Genomic DNA, 27,878 nt, shown 5'->3' with positions numbered 1-27,878 from the left:
CAGTGTCGATTAGTTACCCAAACACCAGCCTCAACATGATGAAGGGTACAATAGGAACTCTTTATTGAACACACAAGCATTGACTTATACACATTTTCCAACAAGGTTACCACCCACAGGGTTTTGTAAAAACAACCAATAAACACGTACAATACACTCCCACACAAAATCATCCCCTCTGCCTGTGATACAATTACCCCACACAATGGGTTGATGTAATTGTATAGCAGGCAGGAGAATACACAGTGTCTTCTGTCCCAGAGACAACAGAGGGTAATTCAATTATCTCTCAGGACAAAGAGAAATCGCCAATACACACATGGGGACAATAGGACAGACATCACTACTCAAATATACAATGTCCCACCCTTTACAGTACACATAGACATTTAACATAACCCAAAATGGCTCGAATTAGACCAGGGGTTCAAACGTTAGTTAAAGTCCTTTGTGAACAAAGGAAGCATGGCTGATGAGAGGGCCCATAATCCTGGAGCAAGAGGTTGCAACCAGGCCTCTCCACCACCCAGTGGCGAGGTTGGTTTCGCCACAAAGTTAATGTTGATTACAGACATTTAACTCCTCACATGACAATTTTTACATGTGACCATGGCATCTGAGACAGCTTTCCCCAGGAACGCTGTGCTCCTGGGGCCCAAATGGCTTCTCCACACTGAGATCAGTGAAGCCATTCCTTGATGGTGATAGGCCAGAGCCTGTACAAGGCTACCAGGCCTATCACAGGTACAGTCCTGATCAAAAGTTTAAGACCACTTGAAAAATGGCAAAAAAAAATCATATTTTACATTGTCGGAGCTTAACAAGGTTCCAAGTAGAGCTTCAATATGCAACAAGAAGAAATGAGAGTGAGACAAAACATTTTCTGAGCATTCAATTAATTGAAAATAACGATTAAACTGAAACAGGCTGTTTTTCAGTTGATCCAAATTTTAGGACCACATGCCTTTTAAAAGGCCAAATCTGTGCAAAGATGTGGATTCATTGTCATTCTCTGTCAGGTAGTCACACGTTGTGATGGCAAAGTAAAAAAAAACTCTCCCTTTTTGAACGTGGTCGGGTTGTTGAACTGCATAAGCAGGGTCTCTCACAGCGCGCCATCGCTGCTGAGGTGGGACACAGTAAGACAGTCATTTGGGATTTCTTAAATGATCCTGAAGGTTATGGAACAAAAAAGTCAAGTGGAAGACCTGAGCACTGAGCCGGAGGATCCAATTGGCTGTCCGTCAAGACACTGGACGATCCTCGACCAAAATTAAGACCCTTACTGGTGCTGACTGCAGCCCCATAACCATCAGACGGCATCTGAGACTGAAGGGTTTCAAAAACAAAAAACGTCTTCAAAGACCTCGTCTCCTCAAACACCACAGAACTGCTCGTTTTGACTTTGCAAGAGAGCACCAAACATGAGACATTCAAAAGTGGAAGAAAGTTTTATTCTCTGATGTGAAAAAATTTAACCTTGATAGTCCTGATGGTTTCCTACGTTACTGGCATGACAAGCAGATCCCACCTGAGATGTGTTCTACACGCCACAGTGGAGGGGGCGCCATAATAGTCTGGGGTGCTTTTTCCTTCAGTGGAACAATGGAGCTTCAGGAATTGCAGCGGCGTCAAACGGCTGCTGGCTATGTCTAGATGTTGCAGACGCTACAGTACACAATGCTCACAGGACATGGGACTTCTTCCAGGAGAATAACATCACTCTTTTGGCCCATCCTGCGTGTTCCCCTGATCTAAATCCAATTGAGAACCTTTGGAAGTTTACAAAAATGGACAACAGTTCCAGACAGTAGATGGCCTTCGTGCGGCCATCTTCACCACTTGGAGAAATGGTCCCACTAACCTCATGGAAACTCTTGCATCAAGCATGCCAAAACGAATTTTGGAAGTGATAAACAATAACGGAGGAGCTACTCATTACTGAGTTCATGTTTGGAAGTTGGATTTCTGTTTTGGGGGGGGGGGGGGTAGTTTTTTTTTGGGAGGTGTGGTCCTAAACTTTTGATCAGCTGAAAAACAGCCTGTTTCAGTTTATTCGTTGTTTTCATTAAATTGAATGCTCAAAAAATGTTTTGTCTCACTCCCATTTCTTCTAGTTGCATATTGAAGATCTACTTGGAACCTTGTTAAGATCCATGCTAAATATGATTTTTTGCCATTTTTCAAGTGGTCTTAAACTTTTGATCAGGACTGTATATTCTAATTTAGGTGGCAGTACTTTAATGGGTTATATAGAATGCCCCATACACTGATATATTAAATCACATTGGTGTATAGGAAAATCAATCTAATCATTGCAAGTTCAGGTTCCCTGGGATTTAAAAAAAGTTTTTAAAATACAAAAAGAAAAAAATTTGAATTAACCCCTCCCCCTTTCCCCATAATAAACAATAAAAAATAATGTTCATATGCACTGCTGCATCCCAAAATACTGTACGGTCATACGCATTCCAAAATGGATCAATAAGATTATTATAGATGAAAATAAAAAAATAAAAAAAGTTATGCAGGTTAGAATATAGCAATGCCAATTTCCTAAGTTTTACTTTTTTTAAATATTAAAACACAAGAAAAACTATATAAATTTGGTTACTCTGTAATTACACTGACCCGAAGAATTAAGGTACAATAACAAGTCAGTTTTACCAAATAGGGAACACCGTAAAAACAAAACCCATAAAACTATGGCGCAACTGCTTTTTCTTTCTAATTCCACTCCATTTTGAATTTTTTTCCAGCTTCCGACTACATTGTATGCAATAATAAATAGTGAAATTAGAAAGTACAACTTGTCCTGCAGAAAACAAGCCCCCATATGTCTATGTGAATGGAAACGTGAAAGATACGGCTCTGGGAAGGCAGGGGGTAAAAAATGGAAAAGCTAAAACGGAAAATCTCCATGTTTTCAAAGGATTAATAAAAAATATCGCTTTGATATAACTGGGTTAGATTGTAAGAATCCCAGTCGTAAGACCCCAAATTATCATACATTATGGGCATATCATAAGGATGTACCAAAGAGTCTACTGTTAGTGACTGTAACAGGCTAAGGAGATGTGAGCTCCCATTGAAAATGGGCCATTGAGCACTGCCTTGATATTTGAATGGACAGTCAGCATCTAGTATATACTGTACAAAAGAGTGCATATCATGTATCTATAACATAAAACTAAATAATTATGAAATTTTTGCAGTACAGAAAATGTCAGATTATATAAAGATGCCACTCTTGTCCATAGGCTGTATCAGGTATATCAAGAAATGGGACCATGTAGCAATACCAGGCACAGACAATAAACAAGAGTGTCTCTATTTTTGGAATAAGAGCAAACTCTTTTTCTAATCTCAATACTCTTTTTCTAATTCCATGCAACACTTTTTATTTCTCATTAATTATACAGTATTATGCTAAGATATGAACTGTACAGAGATTGTAACCTCTTTATGCAGTCCCTGTCTCCATTGGGGCTTAAAATTTAAAATATGTCTGAATAAATAAACACAGAAATCAATTTTAGAGACAGAAATGGAGGTGTAGAAATAGAAGTGTTAATAGTTTAAATTTTAAATTTGTTCTGTAGCAGGACTACCCCAAACATTGAGCCAATGTCATTAAGAACTATCTTTAGGATAAAGAAGAATTGAGTCCAGGAAGTAATTATATGGACCCCAGAGAGGACTGATCTCAACATCATCAAGTCTGTCTGGGATTACATGAAGAGACAGAAGGATTTGAGCAAACCTACATCCCCCTACTTCCCTTGAAGAACATCCCTGCAAAGTTCCTTCAAGAACCGTGCAAATGTATCTAGAAGAACTGATGCTGGTTTAAGGCAAAGGGTGGTGACAGCAAATATTTTTTTGATTTAGATTTCTTTTTTATTAATTTCCTTAGAATTTTATTGATAAAAAAAATAAACTATTAGTACTTCTATTTTTTAAACATTCTTACTTTGAAGCATTTTCACACCCACACCTGCCTAAAACTTTTACACTTTACTGTATATGGGCCCCTTCCTCTTCAATGTGTCATTGATGATCCCCCCCCACAATCCACCAGTAACTGTAAGCTGTGTAATATAATAGATCCAGTAGGTTGCCAGTGGGCCACTTACCTACAGGGCCATTGTGTAGCTAACCAGGTAGTACATATGGCATGTCTGCCTGCTAGAGTCATTTTATAGAAAGCCAATAAGTCAGGATATAAGGTTTGAGTTACTTTTTAGCTGCTAGGCTGCTAATTATATTATGTGAGGTTATCCTATATGTCTATATTGCAGATTTACTGTAACATCTAGCAATGCTAGCACATTTCCAAAGGAAAATTCATTCATTCATCACACCATTTCATATACTTATAGTAAAGGGGCATTGTTCATGTGCAGGAAAATGAAATATAATGACACATAATTGGATATTAAATCAGATGCTCCTGGTTCAGTATTTTTTTTTCAATCACTCTAATGGTTGAGCTGTTTGGTTAATTGCATTCTTAAGACTTGAATATCATTGCATTAGTATGGCTAATCTCTGCTGAGGAGGTAATATACACTGCATTTATTATCAGGGATTTACTATGTCCAGCACTTTTCAGTGAATGAAGAGGGATTTCAAGGGCATTTCAATCAGTCCTTAGAGCAAACATCAAGGAAACACTGGCCTAGAACAGCACTCTGTGTATCAGTGGGGTAAGCTCCTCTACATAAGAGCATAATATAATGCATGACCCCTTAAAGGGGTCAGCTCTGAACCCAGACTTACCCACATTTTTACCCAGAAAGCCCCCCTAATATGAGCATCGGAACATTTTATGCTCCGATGCTCTCCTTTGCCCTGGGCTGAATCACGCAGGGCAAAGGCTTTTTCTGGTGATATGGTGATTTACTGGGCTCTCCAAAGGGACTGCTAGGTGGAGACATCTGCCCAGCAGTAAGCCTGGTCACGTCACCAGCAATAATGGGCTGACTTTAGTGTTGCCCTAGCCTGTAAAATGGCTAGGGCAGCGCTAAAGCCCGCCTACCAGAGCCGGTGACGTCACCAAATACACTGCTGGACGGAAGCCTCCTCCTAGCAGTGTGAAAACATAAACATCATAGTTAATCTGTTAGAGTACTTTCACACTAGAGTTTTTGTTTTCCAGTATTGAGTTTCGTCACAGGAGCTCAATACCGGACAAAAACTGATCAATTTTATCCTAATGCATTCTGAATGTAGAGCATTCCGTTCAGGATGCATCAGTTCAGTCCCTCTTACGTTTTTTGGACAGAGAAAATACCGCAGCATGCTGCAGTTTTCTCTCTGGCCAAAAATACTGAACACTTGCGGGAATGCCGGATTAATTTGCATTGAAGTGTATTAGTGCCGGATTCAGCATTAAGTGTTACGGCAAAACGGATCCGGATTTCCTGTCTGCGCATGCGCAGACCTTTAAAAATGCTAAGAAAATTTATACCGTATCAGTTTTTCTGGATGACACCAAAGAGACGGATTCAGTATTTCAATGCATTTGTCAGACGGATCCAGAAATGCCATCAGTTTGCGTCCGGATCCGGCAGGCAGTTCAGGCGACGGAACTGCCTGCCGGTATTATCTGCTGCAAGTGTGAAAGTACCCTTACTTTACTGATAGACTTACTATGCCTAAAGGTACCTTTACAGAAGATATAGACGATTACACAGTGGGTTTGTTTAAACACGGCACTCAAATTATCACCTTGTGTAAATACAACTTTCTGCTTTACAAATTATGGAATATGTGATTGAAATTATTATTTTGTGAACAATAATTTGCACATGTAAAGGGTCATTGCTGAAATGCTTGCAACTTCAAGAAGTGACTCGTTCATCACTCAATCGTACCAATCATCTACTCGTGTAAAGATACCTTCAGTATTAAAGGGCGGTCTAACTTAAGTTTAACTTCTAAACCTTCACACTGAGAAGTGGCATGAAAATAGGCAGAGTGGCCTGGGTAGACCTGATTTATCGAGATTCATGCTGAATGAATTGTGAACTAATCAAATTTCTTATCGAAGTTTGGTAAATCAGCCGAATCAAAATTTACAAAACTTCTCTCACCCTAAAAATTAGGCATTCACCTGACATAAAATAAATTGTAATTAAGTGACTTGAGGTACATTATGCGGTCACTAAATAACAATTTTAATGTAGCCCACTGGAGTACAGGCCCCAAACATTAGGCATTCACCGTACAGAAAAGATCAAGTGATTATATGGCTGAAGGTATGTTAGACGGTCATTGGATATTAATTTTACTGCAGGCCAGTACAAATACATCTCAAATACATATGTTTAAAAGAACTAAAAATATAAAATTGGATTAAAAACATGGCTAACAAAATCCCCACTCTTGAATAAACCCCAAATAAGAATAGGTGAAATTCGATAACACGTGGTCCTTACAGGTGTTGAATTCCTCCGAGGGCCGAACAATTAGGCATTGATCGTACAGAAAAGATCAAGTGATTATGTGGCTGGAGGTATATTAGACGGTCATAGGATATCAATTTTACTGCGGGCCAGTGCAGTACAGGCCCCAAACATTAGGCATTCATTGGACAGAAAAGATAAAGTGATTATGTGGCTATAGGTATATTAGACGGTCATTAAATAACAATTTTACTGCAGGCCAGTGGAGTACAGGGCCCAAACATTAGGCATTCACCTGACAGAAAAGAACAAGTGATTATGTGCCTGGAGGTACATTAGGCGGTCACCGTATAACAATTTAAATGTTGGCCAGTTAGATTACAAGCCCCAAAAATTATGCATTCATCGCACAGAAAAGATCAAGTGATTATCTTGATGGAGGTATATTAGACGATTAATGGATATCAATTTTACTGCATGACAGTGGAGTATTGGCCCCAAACATTAGGCATTCACTTGACAGAAAAGATCAAGTGATTATTTGGCTGGAGGTATACTGGACGGTCATTGGATACCAGTGGAGTACAGGTCCCAAACATTAGGCATTCACCTGACAGAAAAGGCCTTTTATGCCGCTGTATTTACATAAGACAGGGACCATTGTTTGTTCTGAGTGGTGGCGGATATGTGTGGGCTGGCATGAGGAAATTCTATTAAACGTGGTCATCACAGGTGTTGAATTCCTCCGAGATCCATGCCTCATAAATTTTTTAGAAATGTGAGGTAGTGCACACTGTCATGAGCTAGGCGAGTGTGCTTATCTGTCACAATCCCCCCTGCTGCACTGAAAGTCCTTTCGGGCAGGACACTCGATGAGGGGCAAGCTAAGAGTTCCATGGAAAATTGTGCCAGCTCTGGCCACAGGTCGAGCCTGCACACCCAGTAATCCAGGGGCTCCTCGCTTCTCAGAGCTTCCACATCGGCCGTTAACCCGATGTAGTCGGACACCTGTCGGTCTAGGCGTTCCCTGAGGCTGGATCCGTAGGGCAGCTGTCGATGGGCTGGCTGCAAGAATGATCTCATATCCAAAGTGACCAACAAATCTTCAAACCGCTCTCTTCTTGCATGCATGGTAGGATTGGTACGCTCAACTGTTTCTCTTGGGTAGAAATTCCTCTACCAGCACCCGCGACAGCAGAATACAGCATCTCTCGCAGCAAGGCCTGGAAATGCTGCATTCTGACAGCCCTCTGTGATGCTGGTAACATGTCTGCCATTTTGTGTTTGTACCGGGGGTCTAAGTAAGTTGCCACCCAGTACTGGTCCCTACCCTTTATTCTTTTTATACATGGGTCCCTCTTCAAACACTGGAGCATGAAGGACCCCATTTGCACTAAATTGGAAACGGTCGAGTGCCCTCGTTCCTGCTCATCGCCCAGGAGAATGTTGTCCTCGGTCTGCTCCCCCCATCCATGGACAACACCAGGGATCCCAGAAAAGTGCAAAGTCTGCTCTTCTTGCTCCTCCTCCTCCTCCCCCAAATCACCATCCTCCTCTGACTACTCTTCAGACTCCTGCTGACTTTTCTCAGATGGAGTAGCCCCCCCTGGGAATTAGTTCAGCATTGCGACTTCCTCTTTTTCCAGCTCCTGCTCCTTGACGGCTTGATCAATGACACAACACAATGTATGCTCCAGAAAAAGGGCATAAAGCACGATGTCACTGATGGCTCTCTGGCTGCGACTGACCAGTTTGGTGATCTCATCAAAATGGCCGCAGAAGTCTGCATGCATCGCGCATGAGCAGCCACTGGAGAGGTGAAAAGAAACCAAGCTCCCCAGAATCTGTCCTGGTGAAGAGTTTGTACAAGTAGTCGTTAACGGCACATTGCTGCTGGAGCAGCCTATCAAGCATATACAAGGTGGAGTTCCAGCGCGTCGGGCTGTCACAAATCATACGTCTGACAGCGATCTCAGCAGAACCACACACAACTGCTGCAAAATACAAATGCACTATAATATACTTTCTATGTTAGAAGGTATATTATAGGTACATCACACCCCTCAATCATTTTTTTTTTGGGAGGCAATTAGTTATTCCAATAGCGTTTGTTCCTCTATCTAGCTGCAGTATCGCAGCAGAACCGCACCCAACTGCTGCACAATACAAATGCACTATATTATAATTTCTATGTTAGAAAGTATGTCACACCTATCGATAGCACACCTATACCAGTCCTTAAAAGGACTTTTGTGGCCCTATTAGCTAGCGTTTGGTTTCCCTAACAGTCTGTCACTGCTCCACACAGCAAACTCTCCCTACACTGGCAAAACACTGAATGTAAAATGACTGCCAGATCGGGTTTATTTATAGGGTAGGGGGATGTCCATGTGCTGAAACGTCTCCTATCCAACCTGGTGGATGTGTCATGGGTCAAAGTTTGGCACTATGCAAAAGAAGTATGGCGCGTGCAAATATTATTGCCATATGTTCACATGTTAGGCGAATCATGAACAAGCAAAGTTCGCCACGAAACGACTGCGGCTGAACAGCAAGGCCATCTGTAATCTCTAATAATGATTATGATAAAATACATAATGCTGTAATAATTGTAATATAATACATTATGCCAGTATAATAATAGTAATACAATACACAGGAATGTAATAATGATATAATACATAATACTGTAAAAATTTGGATATAATACATGAATACCTAATAAGATTTATACAAAAGGACCAATTGTACCCAGTTAGTAGTCTCAGAGTGTAGGAAAATAACTTTTTGGCACACACTATGACACATTATGGACCACATTTATAAACAGTGGGATCACATTAGCTAAACTACTTTATTAATGTATGTTGTGAGACATTTTTGACCGCAGGTTCCCATCTTCAGTAAATCTGTCACAACATATGGTACATTACTCTGAATAACTGGCAATCATAAAGACATTTTTTAAAGCTGGGGCCTATGTGGAGTAGAGAAGTGACTTTTTATTGATTTGCACAACATTTTTATGTTGTTCTTTTAAAAAAGTTCAATTTCATGTCCAAATTCTATCATATCAGCAAGCCAGTTAGGCCTCATGCACACGACCGTTGTGTGCATCCGTGGCCGTTGTGCCGTTTTTTTTTCACGGACCCATTGACTTTCAATGGGTCCGTGGAAAAATCGGAAAATGCACCGTTTTGCAGCCGAGACCGTGATCCGTGTATCCTGTCCATCCCAAAAATATGACCTGTCCTATTTTTTTGACGGACAACGGTTCACGGACCCATTCAAGTCAATGGGTCCGTGAAAGAACACGGATGCACACAAGATTGGCATCCGTGTCCGTGATCCGTGGCCGTAGGTTACTTTCATACAGACGGATCTTCGGATCTGTCTGCATAAAAGCTTTTTCAGAGCCGACAGTATATTCTAACACAGAGGCGTTCCCATAGTGATGGGGACGCTTCTAGTTAGAATATACAACGAACTGTGTACATGACTGCCCCCTGCTGCCTGGCAGCACCCGATCTCTTACAGGGGGCCGTGAGCTGTACAATTAACCCCTCAGGTGCTGCACCTGAAGGGGTTAATTGTGCGCATCATAGCCCCTGTAAGAGATCCGGGGCTGCCAGGCAGCAGGGGGCAGACCCCCCTCCCTCCCCAGTTTAAATTTCATTGGTGGCCCAGTGTTTTAATACATTGGTGTGCGCCCCCCCCCCCCCCCGCCCCCCCTTCCTCCCTCTATTCTTTTAATACATTGGTGGCAGTGTGCGCCCCCCCCCCCTTCCTCCCTCTATTCTTTTAATACATTGGTGGCAGTGTGCGGCCTCCCCTCTCCCCCCCCCCCGATCATTGGTGGCAGCAGAGTCCCGATCGGAGTCCCAGTTTAATCGCTGGGGCTCCGATCGGTAACCATGGCAACCGGGACGCTACTGCAGTCCCGGTTGCCATGGTTACTTAGCAATTTGTTGAAGCATCATACTTACCTGCGAGCTGCGATGTCTGTGTCCGGCCGGGAGCTCCTCCTACTGGTAAGTGACAGATCATTAGGCAATGCACAGCACAGACCTGTTGCCATGGTTACCGATCAGAGCCCCAGCGATTAAACTGGGACTCCGATCGGAACTCCGCTGTCACCAATGATCGGGGGGGGGGGAAGAGGGGAGGCCGCACACTGCCACCAATGTATTAAAAGAATAGAGGGAGGAAGGGGGGGCGGGGGCGCACACTGCCACCAATGTATTAAAAGAATAGAGGGAGGAAGGGGGGGGCGGGGGGGATGGCGCACACTGCCACCAATGTATTAAAACAATAGAGGGAGGAAGGGGGGGCGGGGGGGCGCACACTGCCACCAACGAGTTAACTACAGGGGAGGGAGGAGGGGGGCCACTGGCTACCAATGAGTTAACTACAGGGGAGGGAGGGGGGGCCACTGGCTACCAATTAGTGGCAGCGGAGAGTTCCGATTGGAGTCCCAGTTTAATCGTTGGGGCTCCGATCGGTAACCATGGCAACCAGGATGCTACTGCAGTCCTGGTTGCCATGGTTACTTAGCAATATTAGAAGCATCATACTTACCTGCTGTGCTGTCTGTGACTGGCCGGGAGATCCTCCTACTGGTAAGTGACAGATCATTAAGCAATGCGCTGCACAGACCTGTCACTTACCAGTAGGAGGAGCTCCCGGCCGGTCACAGACAGCGCAGCAGGTAAGTATGATGCTTCTAATATTGCTAAGCAACCATGGCAACCAGGACTGCAGTAGTGTTCTGATTGCCATGGTTACCGATCGGAGCCCCAGCGATTAAACTGGGACTCCGATCGGAACTCTCCGCTGCCACCAATGATGGGGAGGAGGGGGGGCCGGGGGGGGGCCCGCACACTGGACATCAATGAGTTAATACAATAGAGGGAGGGAAGGGGGCCGGGGGGGCCGCACACTGGCCACCAATGAGTTAATACAATAGAGGGAGGGAGGGGGGGCCGGGGGGGCATCACACTGGCCACCAATGAGTTAATACATCAGAGGGAGGGGGGGCCAGGGTTGGCCGCACACTGTCCACCAATGAGTTAATACAATAGAGGGAGGGAGGGGGGGCCGGGGGAGGCCGCATACTGGCAACCAATGAGTTAATACAATAGAGGGAGGGAGGGGGGCCGGAGGGGGCCGCACACTGGCCACCAATGAGTTAAAACATCAGAGGGAGGGAGGGGGGCCTGGGGGGGGCGCACACTGGCCATCAATGAGTAAATACAATAGAGGGAGGGAGGGGGACTGCCCCCTGCTGCCTGGCAGCACCTGATCTCTTACAGGGGGCTATGATACGCACAATTACCCCTGAGGTACGGCACCTGAGGGGTTAATTGTGCTGATCACAGCCCCCTGTAAGAGATCGGGTGCTGCCAGGCAGCAGGGGGCAGTCATGTACACAGTTCGTAGTATATTCTAACTTGAAGCGTCCCCATCACCATGGGAACGCCTCTGTGTTAGAATATACTGTCGGATCTGAGTTTTCACAATGTAACTCAAATCCGATGGTATATTCTAACAGAGGCGTTCCCATGGTGATAGGGACGCTTCAAGTTAAAATATACCATCGGATTGGAGAAAACTCCGATCCAATGGTATAATAGGGACTCTTGACTTTACATTGAAAGTCAATGGAGGACAGATCGGTTTGCAATTGCACCATATTGTGTCAACGTCAAACGGATCCGTCCCCATTGACTTGCATTGTAAGTCAGGATGGATCCGTTTGGGTCCGCACGGCCAGGCGGACACCAAAACGATTTTTTCTTAATGTCCGTGGATCCTCCAAAAATCAAGGAATACCCACGGAAGAAAAAACGGACACGGATCACGGACCTACGGACCCCGTTTTTGCGGACCTTAAAAAAAACGGTCGTGTGCATGAGGCCTCACACTTTTAACTCTCTTTTTACAAACTTTCATGTATGGTGCAAATGGATCTGTGTTCTGGTGCTAATGGCTATAAATACATCAAAGAGCAGAATTGACATTTGGAGTAAAATGCACAAGTAAAGGCACAAATACATTAATACTTGCCAGCACGTCTTTAACTTTAAAAACAGGCAGTGTACGAGTGAGCATTGTGGAAGTCGGACTAAGCTATTTTGTCACCCTAAATTTTAGTCCTTATTGGCTATCCTTCAAATGCCCTAATTTACAGGGAGTCTTTCATGAAAAGGACAAAACAATTATACCATATACATACACCTTACCTATAAATCGTATGATTCGTCGGATAAGGGGATTCAAGTAACAGCATTCTCCAGTCAGAATCATCTTTTCTTGAATAATCAAGTTTTCTCTAGTTGACCTTATAAAGTAAGTTGCGATCTCACCAATAAATATCTAAAAAGATAGAATTATAAATATGTGGAGATACAAAGTTATTTTATACAGCATTTAAACGCAGAGCATTGTAAGCATTGTATCAAGAAAGAAATGTGTGTGTGTATATATATATATATATTTATATATATATATATATATATATATATACAGTGGGATGCGAAAGTTTGGGCAACCTTGTTAATCGTCATGATTTTCCTGTATAAATCGTTGGTTGTTACGATAAAAAATGTCAGTTAAATATATCATATAGGAGACACACACAGTGATATTTGAGAAGTGAAATGAAGTTTATTGGATTTACAGAAAGTGTGCTATAATTGTTTAAACAAAATTAGGCAGGTGCATAAATTTGGGCACCACAAAAAAGAAATGAAATCAATATTTAGTAGATCCTCCTTTTGCAGAAATTACAGCCTCTAAACGCTTCCTGTAGGTTCCAATGAGAGTCTGGATTCTGGTTGAAGGTATTTTGGACCATTCCTCTTATACAAAACATCTTTAGGTCATTCAGGTTTGATGGCTTCCGAGCATGGACAGCTCTCTTTAAGTCACACCACAGATTTTCAATTATATTCAGGTCTGGGGACTGAGATGGCCATTCCAGAACGTTGTACTTGTTCCTCTGCATAAATGCCTTAGTGGATTTTGAGCAGTGTTTAGGGTCGTTGTCTTGTTGAAAGATCCAGCCCGGCGCAGCTTCAGCTTTGTCACTGATTCCTGGACATTGGTCTCCAGAATCTGCTGATACTGAGTGGAATCCATGCGTCCCTCAACTTTGACAAGATTCCCAGTCCCTGCACTGGCCACACAGCCCCACAGCATGATGGAACCACCACCATATTTTACTGTAGGTAGCAGGTGTTTTTCTTGGAATGCTGTGTTCTTTTTCCTCCATGCATAACGCCCCTTGTTATGGCCAAATAACTCAATTTTAGTTTCATCAGTCCACAGCACCTTATTCCAAAATGAAGCTGGCTTGTCCAAATGTGCTTTAGCCCACCTCAAGCGGCACTTTTTGTGCTGTGGGCGGAGAAAAGGCTTCCTCTGCATCACTCTCGCATACAGCATCTCCTTGTGTAAAGTGCGCCGAATGGTTGAACGATGCACAGTGACTCCATCTGCAGCAAGATGATGTTGTAGGTCTTTGGTGCTGGTCTGTGGGTTGACTCTGACTGTTCTCACCATTCGTCGCTTCTGTCTATCCGAGATTTTTCTTGGTCTGCCACTTCGAGCCTTAACTTGAACTGAGCCTGTGGTCTTCCATTTCCTCAATATGTTCCTAACTGTGGAAACAGACAGCTGAAATCTCTGAGACAGGCTTTCTGTATCCTTCCCCTAAACCATGATGGTGAACAATCTTTGACTTCAGGTCATTGAGAGTTGTTTTGAGACCCCCATGTTGCTCCTCTTCAGAGAAAATTAAAAGCGGAGATAAACTTACAATCGACCCCCTTAAATACTCTTTCTCATAATTGGATTCACCTGTGTATGTAGGTCAGGGGTCAATGAGCTTACCAAGCCAATTTGAGTTCCAATAATTAGTTCTAAAGGTTTTGGAATCAATAAAATGACAACGGTGCCCAAATTTATGCACCTGCCTAATTTTGTTTAAACAATTATAGCACACTTTCTGTAAATCCAATAAACTTCATTTCACTTCTCAAATATCACTGTGTGTGTCTCCTATATGATATATTTAACTGACATTTTTTATAGTAACAACCAACGATTTATACAGGAAAATCATGACGATTCACAAGGTTGCCCAAACTTTCGCATCCCACTGTATATATGGTATATATACTAGCAGAAGGACTCAGCTTCGCTCGGGTATATTTCATCTATTTTATTTAATGTTTCTGTGTGTCGTTAAAAGATATCGACAGTATGCCCTATAACAGTGACCTCTACAGTACCCCACCCCCTTAACAGTGACCTCCACAGCCCCTCACCCCTTAATACTGACCCCCCCCCACAGTTTCCCACCTCCTTAAAATGGAACCTCCACAGCAACCCATCCCCTTAACTTTGACCTTTACAGCAGCCCGCCCCTTTAACAGTGAGTTTCACAGCACCCCACTCCCTTGACATTGACGTTCTCAGGGGCCCGAACCCTTAACAGTGACCTATACAGCCCTCCACCCCTTAACACTGACCTCCATAGGGGACCGTCCCATTATCTGTGACCTCCACTGTTCACTGCCACCTTAACAGAGACCTCCAAAGCACCTGTCCCCTTAACAGTGACCTCCACAGTACCCCGATCCCTTAACAGTGACCTCACAGTACCCTGCTAACTTAACAATAACCTCCACGGCAGCTTCCCCTTTAATAGTGGCCCCTGCCCCCTTAACAGTGACCTCCACAGTGCCCGCACCTTTAACAGTGACCTCCACAGCAGCCTGCCCCCTTAACAGTAACATCCACAGTGAATGGCCATTTAACAGTGACTTCCACAGTGCCCACCCCTTTAAAAGTGACCTCCACAGCAGCTACCCCTTTATTAGTGGCCCCTGCCCCTTAACAGTGACCTACACAGCGCCCTGTCCCTTTAAGGCTAGGGTTACACAACAATATTTGTCGTGCGACATTTTGTCATACCAATGTCGTACAACAATTTTTATAATGATAGGCTATAGTGTCGCACTGATGGATGGATGGATGCATGTAGCGGTGTAGTTGTGCCCTAAGTGTCATGTGACTTATTGTTGTCGTGTAGCCCTAGCCTAAAGCTGACCTATAGTGATGGACGAACATCGGCCAGGACGTTTCGCAAACGCAAATGTTTGTGAACCGCACGTTCGCGGCGGGCCCCATTCACTTTAGGCCTCATGCACACGACCGTTGTGTGCATCCGTGGCCGTTGTGCCGTTTTCAGTTTTTTTTCGCGGACCCATTGACTTTCAATCGGTCCGTGGAAAAATTGGAAAATGCACCGTTTTGCAGCAGAGACCGTGATCCGTGTTTCCTGTCCGTCAAAAAAATAGGACCTGTCCTATTTTTTTGACGGACAACGGTTCACGGACCCATTCAAGTCAATGGGTCCGTGAAAGAACACGGATGCACACAAGATTGGCATCCGTGTCCGTGATCCGTGGCCGTAGGTTACTTTCATACAGACGGATCCGAAGATCCGTCTGCATAAAAGCTTTTTCAGAGGTGAGTTTTCACTTCGTGAAAACTCAGATCCGACAGTATATTCTAACACATGGTGATGGGGACGCTTCAGGTTAGAATATACTGAAAAACTGTGTACATGACTGCCCCCTGCTGCCTGGCCAGTAGGAGGAGCTCCCAGCCGGTCACAGACATCGCAGCTCGCAGGTAAGTATGAAGCTTCTACAAATTGATAAGCAACCATGGCAACCGGGACTGCAGTAGCGTCCTGGCTGCCATGGTTACCGATCGGAGCCCCAGCGATAACACTGAGACTCCGATTAGTACTCTCCACTGCCACCAATGATAGGGGGGGGCAAATTTAATTAGAAGGGGGAGGGAGGGGAGAGGGCCCACTGGCCACCAACGAGTTATCTACAGCGGAGGGAGGGGGGGGCCCACTGGACACCAACGAGTTAACTACAGGGGAGGGAGGGGGGGCCCACTGGACACCAATGAGTTAACTACAGGGGAGGGAGGGGGGGCCCACTGGACACCAATGAGTTAACTACAGGGGAGGGAGGGGGCCCACTGGACACCAATGAGTTAACTACAGGGGAGGGAGGGGGGCCCACTGGACACCAATGAGTTAACTACAGGGGAGGGAGGGGGGCCCACTGGACACCAATGAGTTAACTACAGGGGAGGGAGGGGGGACGGCCGCACTGGCCACCAATGAATTAACTACAGGGGAGGGAGGGGGGGGGGGGGCGGCCGCACTGGCCACCAATGAGTTAAAAACTGGGGGGGGTCTGCCCCCTGCTGCCTGGCAGCACCTGCCAGGCAGCAGGGGGCAGTCATGTACACAGTTTTTCAGTATATTCTAACCTGAAGCGTCCCCATCACCATGGGAACGCCTCTGTATTAGAATATACTGTCGGATCTGAGTTTCACGATGTAGCTCATATCCGACAGTATATTCTAACATAGAGGCGTTCCCATGGTGATGGGGATGCTTCAAGTTAAAATATACCATCGGATTGGAGAAAACTCCAATCCGATGGTATAAAAGAACTCCAGACGGATCCGTTTGAAATGGCACCATATTGTGTCAACATCAAACGGATCCGTCCCCATTGACTTGCATTGTAATTCAGGACGGATCCGTTTGGCTCCGCACGGCCAGGCGGACACCAAAACGACTTTTTTTTCATGTCCGTGGATCCTCCAAAAAGCAAGGAAGACCCACGGACGAAAAAATGGTCATGGATCACGGACCTACGGACCCTGTTTTTGCAGACCGTGAAAAAATACTGTTGTGTGCATGAGGCCTAAGTCTGAGAACCAGTTTTTTATCCGATTGTCAGTGGCTAAATTGGGATATAAATTTAGTACTCCATGGAAGTGTGGTACTCTCTAAATCAACCGTCATTGCAGAGGCCCAGATGATCGGGGCACGTGTCACACTGAGTAGTGGTGTCCTTCCGTATCCCCCTCCTGTGACACACTCTGCTCTTTTTTGGGGTCTGTCCCTTCTTTCCAGTATGGGGGACCACACCTGGAAAGTGTTGGCCAGGGACGATCCGGGCGCCTACAGTTCCCGAGGTACTCCAGCCTGCTCTTTCCCGGCCAGAAAAGATCAGGGCCTTGAGGACTGCCTCATAGAACTTAAGGAATTTCCCTGTGTTGCCAGTGCTCTGGGACAGCACAAAAGAGTTGTACATGGCAACCTGCACCAAGTAGACCGCAACTTTTTCGTACCATGCCCAGGTTTTGCGCATGTCATTATATGGCTTGAGGACTTGATCAGAGAGATCAACTCCTCCCATATACCGATTGTAGTCGACGATACAATTGGGGTTGAGGACCATTGCCGCGGTACCTCGCACAGGGACAGGAATGATGCTGTTACCGTCCATTGTGGACAGTACAAGGACATCCCTCTTGTCCTTATATCTGACCAGCAACAGGTTTCCACTGGTAAGGGCATGGGTCACACCCCTGGGGATAGGTACCTGGAGGGGGTGGGTAGGGAGGCCGCTTGATTTTTCCGCACGGTCGCACAAGCGGACATGGATCTGGTGGCGAGGGACTGGAACAAGGGGATATTAATATAAAAGCTATCCACGTACAGGTGGTAACCCTTATCTAGCAGTGGATGCATAAGGTCCCACACAAGTTTCCCGCTAACACCCAGAGTGGGAGGACATTCTGGGGGTTCAATACGGGAATCTCGCCCCTCGTACACACAAAACTTGTAAGTGTACCCTGAGGTACTCTCACAAAGTTTGTACAGCTTCACGCCATACCTCGCCCACCTAGAGGGAACATACTGGCGGAAAAGGAAGCTCCACTTCAAAGAAATGAGAGACTCTTCAACCGCGACCTCCCTTCCAGGTACAAAGGCCTGTACAAATTTGGCCCCAAAGTGATCGATGACCGGCCTGATTTTGTACAGGCGGTCATAGGCAGGATCACCTATCTCCAGTAATGCCTGACACTAGTTTTCTTGACTAGGCCCATGTGCAGCACGAGGCCCCAAAACGTCCTCATCTCGGCTGCACTGACCGGAGTCCAGCCACTGGGCCTAGCCAAAAAGGAGCCCGGGTGTTGAGCAACAAACTGTTAGTTGTACAGGTTTGTTTGCTCCACCATTAGATTTACAAAGTGGTCACTGAAAAAAAGACTAAAGTAGTTGTATTCAGTGAAGCCCACTGTAGAAATCTGGATTCCTGGTTGACCTTCAAAATCAGGAATCACAGGCTCAAAACACTCTGGGGTACACCAGACAAGTTCACTGGCAGGGGGCTCCAGTGGATTTAACTAGGTGCCGGAAAACTAGTACGAGCCCCAGAGCTGCCCGTACTAGGGTGGGCCACAGGGTCCCTAGAATGGCGGTCCCCTTGCTCCGCCTGGCGGCATCTCCGACGCATTGGGTGCTCATCATCACCGTCCAAAGTTGATCAGCCGTGGGGTGTGCGATGTGCTAACAGTGGCCGGACGCTAAGAGTGCCGGCCACAGTCAGCGTACACACAAAAAAAAAAAAAAACTGCTTGCGCCCCAAAAAAGTTGTGGGTGGGGGAGGGGGGGCAAGCTGCAGCACCCCTGGGGGGTCTAGGGTCACGCAGCTGTGCTGTGCACCCCAGACACCTGATCTAGGGTGATGCAATCAGAAACTTTTTTTTAAATTATTTTTCCCCTAACTTTCTCTGAATATCCCTGCCTAACCTAAACCTTCCCTAAATACCTGGTGGTGCTGGGGCACAGATAAGGGTGCTGGATGATGCTCTGGATCTCTCAACAGATGGGGGTGCTGGCTGGAGAAACATACAGTGCTCCTCTCTCCTCAGGCTCCCGGACTGAAAAGGAGGAGAAAAGGAGCGCTGATGTAATTTGAAATGCCCGCCCCTGCAGCCGACCAATGAGAGCGATCCTGAGAGGTGAAGTCACCATCACCTCTCAGGATCTAAGGATGGTGATTGGTGGTGTATTATCACACCACGATCACCATCCTGTTCCGGGTTACCCGAATAACCCGGAAACGCAGCAAACCGCAGGTCTGAATTGACCTGCGGTTTGCTGCGATTGCCGACACGGGGGGGGGGGGGTCACAGGACACCCCGGCGCATTGACCCACGGTGCCTGCTGATTGATTCCTTAAGTACCAGGACATCAGGGCGTACCTCTTCGCCCCGTGTCCTTAAGAGGTTAAAGGGAAACACAAAAAAATGTGCCATGCTGGAGCCTAGAAATTTTTTATTTTAGGCCATGGGAGTACGGGCCCCAAACATTAGGCATTCACCTGACAGAAAAGAACAAGTGATTATGTGTCTGGAGGTATTTTAGGTGATCAGTGGATAACAATTTTACTGCAGGCCAGTGGAGTACAGGCCCTAAATATTAGGCATTCACTGGACAGAAAAGAACAAGTGATTATGTGGCTGTAGGTACATTAGGCGGCCACTGAATAACAATTTTACTGTAGGCCAGTGGAGTACAGAGACAAAAAATTAGGCATTCACTTGACAGAAAAGAAAAAGTAATTATGTGGCTGGAGGTATATTAGGTGGTAACTGGATAACAATTTTACTATGGGCCAGTACAGGCCCCAAACATTAGGCATTCACAAGACAAAAAAGAACAAGTAATTATGTGGCTGGGAGTATATTAGGCGATCAGTGGATATAATTGGAAGTGGTGGAGTGCCTTGGCTCCTGCTCATTGTCCAGGAGAATGTCGTCCTCGGTCTCCTCCCCCAGCCACGGAAAACACCAGGAATCCCCGAAAAGCCTGCTCTTCTTGCTCCTCATCCCAGGCACCATCCACCTCTGACTCCTCTTCAGACTCCTGCTGACTTGTCTCAGATGGAGTAGCCCCCCCCCCCCCCCCCCCCCCCCCCGGGAAATCATTCAGCATTGCGACTTCCTCATCTTTCAGCTCCTGCTCCTCGATGGCTTGATTAATGACACAACGCAATGCACACTTTGTCTCACCAAAAACAAGCCCTCATACTGCTATGTCACTGGAACAATAAAAAAAGTAATGGCTCAGGGAAGGCATGGAGTAAAAATGAAACAGGAAAATCTCTGTCATAGACAGGATTAGAAATATTCCATGTATTGTGGCTGCAACATGGACGATGTTTGGGTGAATAATCCCTAAGGGAAATTGGCTTTTTTCAGAAAAACACCACAATTTTTGTGGTAATGTTTTAATGCAGTTTCTTTTTAGCCAAAACCAAAAGTGAATTTAAAAGAAAAGAAGGAAGGACAAACTTCTACAAAAATAAATCCTGCAGTGCTCTTAAAAAAATACAAAGCCAACCTAATGAAAAGTAGTAATGTAGATACTTATGCAAAATGTAAAACACTCCTCCCAAAATGTTTGAAGAGTTCCCTCTTTGCTTCTTAACTAGGGATAAGTGAACCTGTGGAAGTTCGGGTTTGCCGGGTTCGGCCGAACTTCAGGTCAAAGTTCTGGTTCGGGACCCGAACTTGACCCCGAACCCAGACCCCATTAAAGTCAATGGGGACCCGAACTTCACTTTATTATTTTCCGATATAGCATGGTTATAAAGGAAAATAATAGCATTCTTAAGACAGAATGCTAAATAAAATGGCCATTGAGGGGTTAAAAATAATAAAAAATACTCTCCTCATCCACATGGCGCGATCAAGTGGATGAGGTGAGTTTTTGTTGTTGTTATTTTTAACCCCTCAATGGCCATTTTATTTAGCATTCTGTCTTAAGAATGCTATTATTTTCCATTATAACCATGCCATAATGGAAAATAATAAAATCACCCGAACACCGAACCCGAACTTCAGTGAAAAAGTCTGGGTACCCGAAATCACAAAGTTCGGTATGAACCCAAACTTTCATGTAGAGAAAGTTAATATAAGGCACTTACTAATGTATTGTTATTATCCATATTGCTTCCTTTACTGGCTTCATTTAATTTTTCCATTACATTATACACTCCTACAGCACTCCTACAGTCCCACTTTTTCCTAGTGTGTCAATGTGGCCATCACTGCTGAATTACACAGTGGTCATAACCATGGAAATGGGAAGTGTATAATGTGATGGAAAAATTAATGAAGCCAGCAAAGCAGACAATATGGACATCCACAATATATTAGAAAGTATATTAACTTTATCTACACAATACATGCCTCTTGCTGAAGTAAGACAACTCCTTTAAAAATCATCCACTGTACTTTTTAACCTTTTGATTGTTGTAGCCTATACCACTGCATGATCAATGGGAAATCCCCCTATGACCAGGTCACGGGGTTTCCTAGTGACCTGATTGCAGGGCCGTCTTTGCCGCAGGGCAAAAGGGGCAGCTGCCCCGGGCCCAGTTGCTCCTGGGGGCCCATGAGAGCTCCGTTTCCCGACTCCCATTCACTAGTGGGCATCGCAAGGTTAAAACATTCGGGGCCTGGGCCCCGGATGTTTTGTCCCAGGCCCCGAATGTCCTGCCTGCCAGCTAGATACAACTGTATTGCCGTACACAGAACGGCAATACAATTGAATCTAATACACTGTGAAGAGGCGAAGGACCTTTGGTGACATCACAGGTCATGTGATCAGCAAAACAGGCTGTGATAGGATGACCTGGATGATGTCACCATCATGTGACCAGTGCAGGATTCGACTGGAGTGAAGAGGAGTACTAGGAGCCTAATGCTGATGTCTGTATATCAGGACTGGAGAGGTAAGTGAAGGGAGAGGCAGAGCAATGCTGGGAGTTGTAGTTATTTAACTGGGATGTATGTTAAGGCTGAAGGGAGGGATGTTATTGACATGGGACTGTATGTGGAAAGTGGATGGGGGGGGGGGGGGTGATGTTTATGTACATGGGACTTAATGTTTTGGCTACGTTCACACTTGCGTTTGGGGATCCGCTTGTGAGATCCATTTCAAGGCTCTCACAAGCAGCCCCAAATGCATCAGTTTAACCCCAATGCATTCTGAATGGATGCGGATCCATTCAGAATGCATTCGTTCAGCTCCGTACGGCCCTCCGTTCCATTTTGGAGGCGGACCCCAAAATGCTGCAAGCAGCATTTTTGTGTCCGTATGGCCTTGCGGAGCCAAACGGATCCGTCCTGACTTACAATGTAAGTAAATGGGGACGGATCCCTTTGCATTGACACAAAATGGTGCAATTGTAAGCGGATCTGTCCCCCATTGACTTTCAATGTAAGTCAGGACGGATCCGTATTGGGACTTAGGCTACTTTCACACTAGCGTTCGGGGCTCCGTTTGTGAGTTCGGTTTGAAGGCTCTCACAAGTGGCCCCGAACGGATCCGTCCAGCCCTAATGCATTCTGAGTGGATGCAGATCCGCTCAGAATGCATCAGTCTTGCACCGTTCAGCCTCCGCTCCGCTCAGCAGGCGGACACCTGAATGATGCTTGCAGCGTTCAGGTGTCCACCTGGCCGTGTGGAGGCAAACGGATCCGTCCTGACTTACAATGCAAGTCAATGGGGACGGATCCGTTTGAAGTTGACACAATATGGCTCAATTTTCAAACGGATCCGTCCCCCATTGACTTTCAATGTATTCAATGTAAAGTCTGGACGGATCCGTCTGAGCAACTTTCACACTTAGAATTTTTTCTAAACTATAATGCAGACGGATCCGTTCTGAACGGATCCCATCGTCTGCATTATAGGAGCGGATCCATCTGTGCAGACACCAGACGGATCCGCTCTGAACACAAGTGTGAAAGTAGCCTTAGAAATTCAAATCTAATACAAACGGACCGGTCCTGAACGGATGCATTCGTTTGTATTATCGGTGCAGATCCGTCCTGTACAAGTACAGGACAGATCCGCACGAACGCAAGTGTGAAAGTAGCCTTAGGGGGTGATGTTTACATTGGATTGTGCGTTGGAGGCGGCTGGGGAGGAGGTGGTGTTATTTACATGGGACTGTATGGTGGAGTATAACTTCAGGGGGCACTGCAGATCCAGGGGACATTATTGGCGGTCTTATTACTACTGGGGGCTCTATAGGAGGGACTTATAGATCCGCCTTATTTCTACTAACTGCACTATGGGGGCCTTATTACTACTGAGGGGTCTGTAGGGAGCTTTATTACCACTGGGGGAACAATAGGGGGCCTTGTTTCTACTAGGGACTCTGTTAGGGTATTAATAATATGGGAAGGCTCTTCTAATAATGGGGGCATTGTTGAGGAGCATTATCACGGTTGGGGCAGTGTTACTAATGAGGGCATTCTAGAAGGGAATTACTATTGGTGGGACTATGAGGAGCACTATTACTATGGGGGCAGTAATGTTTCTTCAGGATAGTATTTGGGGGTATTGGGGGGGGGGGGGGCATAACTAAAGGCTCATGGGCTCCGGTGCAAGAGTTCAGCTTGGACCCCCCTTCTCTCAGTGCTTTGTGTGTCTTCTTATGCGGCACAAGTGTCCTTGGGCCCCTTCATGCTCCTGGGCCCAGTAGCGACTGCTACCTCTGCACCCCCTATAGCTACACTCCTGGGGGAAGGGGGGGGGGGGGGGGGGGGCACAGAAAGCAGCAGGATAACACTGTGGGGACTCCAGTTGGGGGATAATGATAGAATGTGAGGAAGCTAAGATGTCTGTGTGTCACACTCTGCAGAGACGAGGCGGCTGAGAGAAGTTGTCCAGACCGAGTGGAGAAGATGATAAAAGAGAAGATGATGACAGAGAGGAGACATCACCTGGAGGCCCTGGACGTGACAGGTAAGTGCTGCTGTATAGCAAGTACAGCAAAGTGCAGGCGGGTGGGGAGGGCGGGATCCAGGGGGCCCAAGTAAATTCTTGCCCAGGGTCCAACCAATATTAAAGACGGCCCTGCCTGATTGGATACTGGGGAGCCATCTGCAGTTAGTCCTGAGGACCTACAAATGACCCCAGAGCTGTCTCTCAGAACGGCCATGCAAACATACAGAAACGGAATGCACACATTGAAGTGAATGGTTCTGCATACTGGCCGAAAAAAATGACAAATACGTTCATGTGCATGAGCCCCTATCCTACTGCTAGGGCACACTTACAGGAATATGCTAATATATTATAAGTTATAATATAGTAATCCTATGATGAGATTTATAAAAAATAATAATCAAAACAAAGATGCCATTCTTTTATATAAAATACATTTTATCATACACATCTAAGGTTACTTTCACACTAGCGTTCGGGGCTCCGCTTGTGAGTTCCGTTTGAAGGCTCTCACAAGCGGCACCGAACGGATCCGTCCAGCCCTAATGCATTCTGAGTGGATGCGGATCCGCTCAGAATGCATCAGTCTGGCAGCGTTTGGCCTCCGCTCAGCAGGCGGACACCTGAACGCTGCTTGCAGCGTTCGGTTGTCCGCCTAGCCGTGCGGAGGCAAACGGATCCGTCCAAACTTACAATGGAAGTCAATGGGGGCTGATCCGTTCAAAGGTGACACAATATGGTGCATTTTTCAAACGGATCCGTCCCCCATTGACTTTCAATGTAAAGTCTGGACGGATCCGTTTGCATTATCATGAACAAAAAAAAAAAAACAAAAAAAAAAAATTTTTTTTGTTTTTTTTTTGGTTCATGGTAATGCAAACGGATCCGTTCTGAACGGATCTAAGCGTTTGCATTATAGGTGCGGATCCGTCTGTGCAGATACCAGACGGATCCGCACCTAAACGCAGGTGTGAAAGTAGCCTAATATATAAAGCTGAGTTTATGTATGTGTGCGTGTCTGTATATATGTATGTATGTCTGCTAAAGGAATCCGCACCGTCACATTCACAATCATGAAATTTGGCACACAGGTACATTGGTTGTCCGGGAAGGTTTTAGACTGGGTCTCAGCTCTCTAGGGTGTACCGCTCCTGAGATATTCCCAGAAAATGCAAATATGGCACATCACATGACCTACATTAGCCAATAGAAGCCTGCAGGTCTTTCTCGTCATATCCCAACTGCCATACACATAGTCACATGTCCCTTATCAGCCAATAGAAGCTCCCAGGTCCTTAGTCTCTACATACACACAGTTTTTCACCAGGTTTCCATAACAACCGAGTCATTTTTCTTCACTGCTGCAGGTCAGAGGTCAGGGGCAGGGAGCTGTGGGGGACACTGTTAAGGAAGTGAAGTGCTGTAGAGGTCCAGTTCAGAGGGCAGGTAGGGTGGCCATTCAGGCCACCCTCAAAAGACAGACTTAAAACCCTGCCCCCAGGTCCTGCTAAGTCATACCCCCATTCAGGTTAGGCCACGCCCCTACCACTTTGCAGCCGACGGGGATTGAAAAAAAGAAGGTAAAAATCGACTTCTGCCAGCTTTAGGGGTGGGAGGGATGGTGACTTTCTCCCTGCAGCTAAGGCTCAGACAGCACAATGCTGCTGTTTGAGAGTGAGCTGTTCAAAAGGACATTCCTGCGTCCATCTAGGCCATGTGCCGGACAGAGAACAGGGAGTCTGAAAGTCGGACTGTCCGGCCTAAAACCATACCTCTGGCCACCCTAGGGGACGGGCCATTATGGAGGTCAGTGTTAAGGAGCAGATTGCTGTAGAGGCCACTGTGAAGGGGGTGGGGTGTTGTGGAAATCACTGTTAAGGAGATGGAGTCCTGTGGAGGTCACTAATAAAGGGGTGTCCGCTGTGGAGGTCACTGTTAACTGGGCGGTATGCTGCGGAGGTTGCTGTTAAAGGGGCGGGCACTGTGGAGGTCTCTGTTAAGGAGGCAGGGAACAGTGGAGGTCACAGTTAAGGGGACGGTCTGCTATGGAGGTCAGTGTTAAAGGGCAGGGTGCTGTAGAGGTTACTGTTAAGGAGGTGGGGTGTTGTGGAAGCCACATTTTAAGGGAACAGAGCTCTGTGGAGGTCACTGTTAAAGGAGTGGGATACAGTGGAGGTCACTGTTAAGGGAGTCGGGTACTGTGGCAGTTACTGTTAAAAGGGCAGTCTCTGTGGAGGTCTCTGTTAAGAGGGGCAGGAATGGTGGAGGTCAGTTAAGGGGACGGTGCTGTAGAGGTCACTGTTAAGGGGGTTGGCCCCTGTGGAGGTCACTGTCAAGGGAGTGGGGTGCTATGGAACTTACTGTTAAAGGGTCAGGATGCTGTAAAGGTCAAAGTTAAGGGGGAGGGCAGCTGTGGGGGGCCCATTTTAAGGAGAAGGGGCACTGTTGGGGGGGTCAGTGTTAAGGGGTGGGGGGCTGTGGATGTTACTGTTATAGTGGATACTGTCGATATCTTTTAATGACACACACAAACATTAAATCAAATAGATTAAACATACCCATGAGAAGCCGGGTACTTCAGCTACTCTAATATAAAAATAAAAACTACACATATCCACACAACCATAATACCCTGAAGCAGCAGAATTTATTAGGTTATTTAGTATGAAACATGAAACAAGATTAACAACAAAAAAAACTACCTTTCATCAGCAAAAATATAGTAATTTACACTGTAATAGACATATACAATGCATTTGGAAAGTCTTCAGACCCTTTAACTTTTTTTCACTGTTGATGTTTCCCCCCTCAATCTGAACTTAATACCGCATAATAGCAAAGTGAAAACCAAATATATATATTTTTTTAATTTATTAAAAAGTAAAAATGTTGTATGACACTTGAAATTTAGCTCTGTGGGCCTCCCGTTTTTTTGAATCATCATTCAGATGTTTTTATACCTTGATTAGAGCCCACCTGTGTTAGATTCGGTTGATTAGACATCATTTGGAAAGATACAGTACACTCCTGTCTATATAAGGTTGCACAGCTGACAATGCATATCAGAGTAAAACCAAACCATGAGGAAGATAGTACTGCCTGTAGAAGTTTCAGAGAGGATTGTGTGGAGGCGGAGTGTAAAAAATTACTGCTGCTCTGAAGGATCCCAAAAGCACAGTGGCCCCATAATTCTTAAATGGATAACAACCAGGACTCTTCTTAGAGCTGGCCACTTCTTCAAACTAAGTAATCAGGGAAGAAGGTCCTTTTTAAGAGAGGTGACCAAGAACCTAATGTTCACTCTAGCTGAGCTTCAAGGATCCTATGAGTAGATGAGAGAAACTTCCAGAAGGTCAACCATCGCTGCAGCACTTCTCCAGTCTGGGATTAATGGCAGATTGACCAGAAAGAAGCCTCACCTCAGTAAAAGACACATGAAAGTCCACCTGGAGTTTGCAAAAAAGCAACTAAAGGACTCCCAGACATTGAGAAACAAGATTCTCTAGTCTGTTGAAATGAGATTGATTTTCATTTTTTTTTTTTTACTTCAGTTTGTATAAGCATCAAGTCTGGAGGAAACCAAACACTGCTCATTACCTGCACAATACCATCTCTAGAGTGAAGCATAGTGGTAGCAGCATCATGCTGCGGGGAAGTTTATTAAAAGCTGGGACAGGGAGACTTGGCAAGTTTAAGGGAAAGCTGAATTGCCGAAGGTTCACCTTCCAACAAGACAATGACCCTAAGCACACAGCCAAGATAACACA

The 27,878-nt window shown here is 45.4% G+C and overlaps 1 protein-coding gene across 1 annotated transcript in view; it reads right to left on the bottom strand.

Moving 5' to 3' along the window:
- The window catches only part of LOC122932060 (phospholipid phosphatase-related protein type 1), a 193,532-nt gene that overhangs the window by 62,005 nt on the left and 103,649 nt on the right, over positions 1-27,878 (bottom strand). Inside the window, exon 4 of the mRNA XM_044286248.1 lies at positions 12,653-12,785. Within this exon, the coding sequence (XP_044142183.1) occupies positions 12,653-12,785 (133 nt within the window). The remainder of the gene's footprint in view (positions 1-12,652; positions 12,786-27,878) is intronic.

Source organism: Bufo gargarizans, chromosome 1 (assembly GCF_014858855.1).
Source record: "Bufo gargarizans isolate SCDJY-AF-19 chromosome 1, ASM1485885v1, whole genome shotgun sequence".
NCBI classification, from domain to species: domain Eukaryota; kingdom Metazoa; phylum Chordata; class Amphibia; order Anura; family Bufonidae; genus Bufo; species Bufo gargarizans.
Note: the sequence above shows the minus strand (reverse complement) of the source record. Positions and strands in the feature narration are given on the sequence as shown.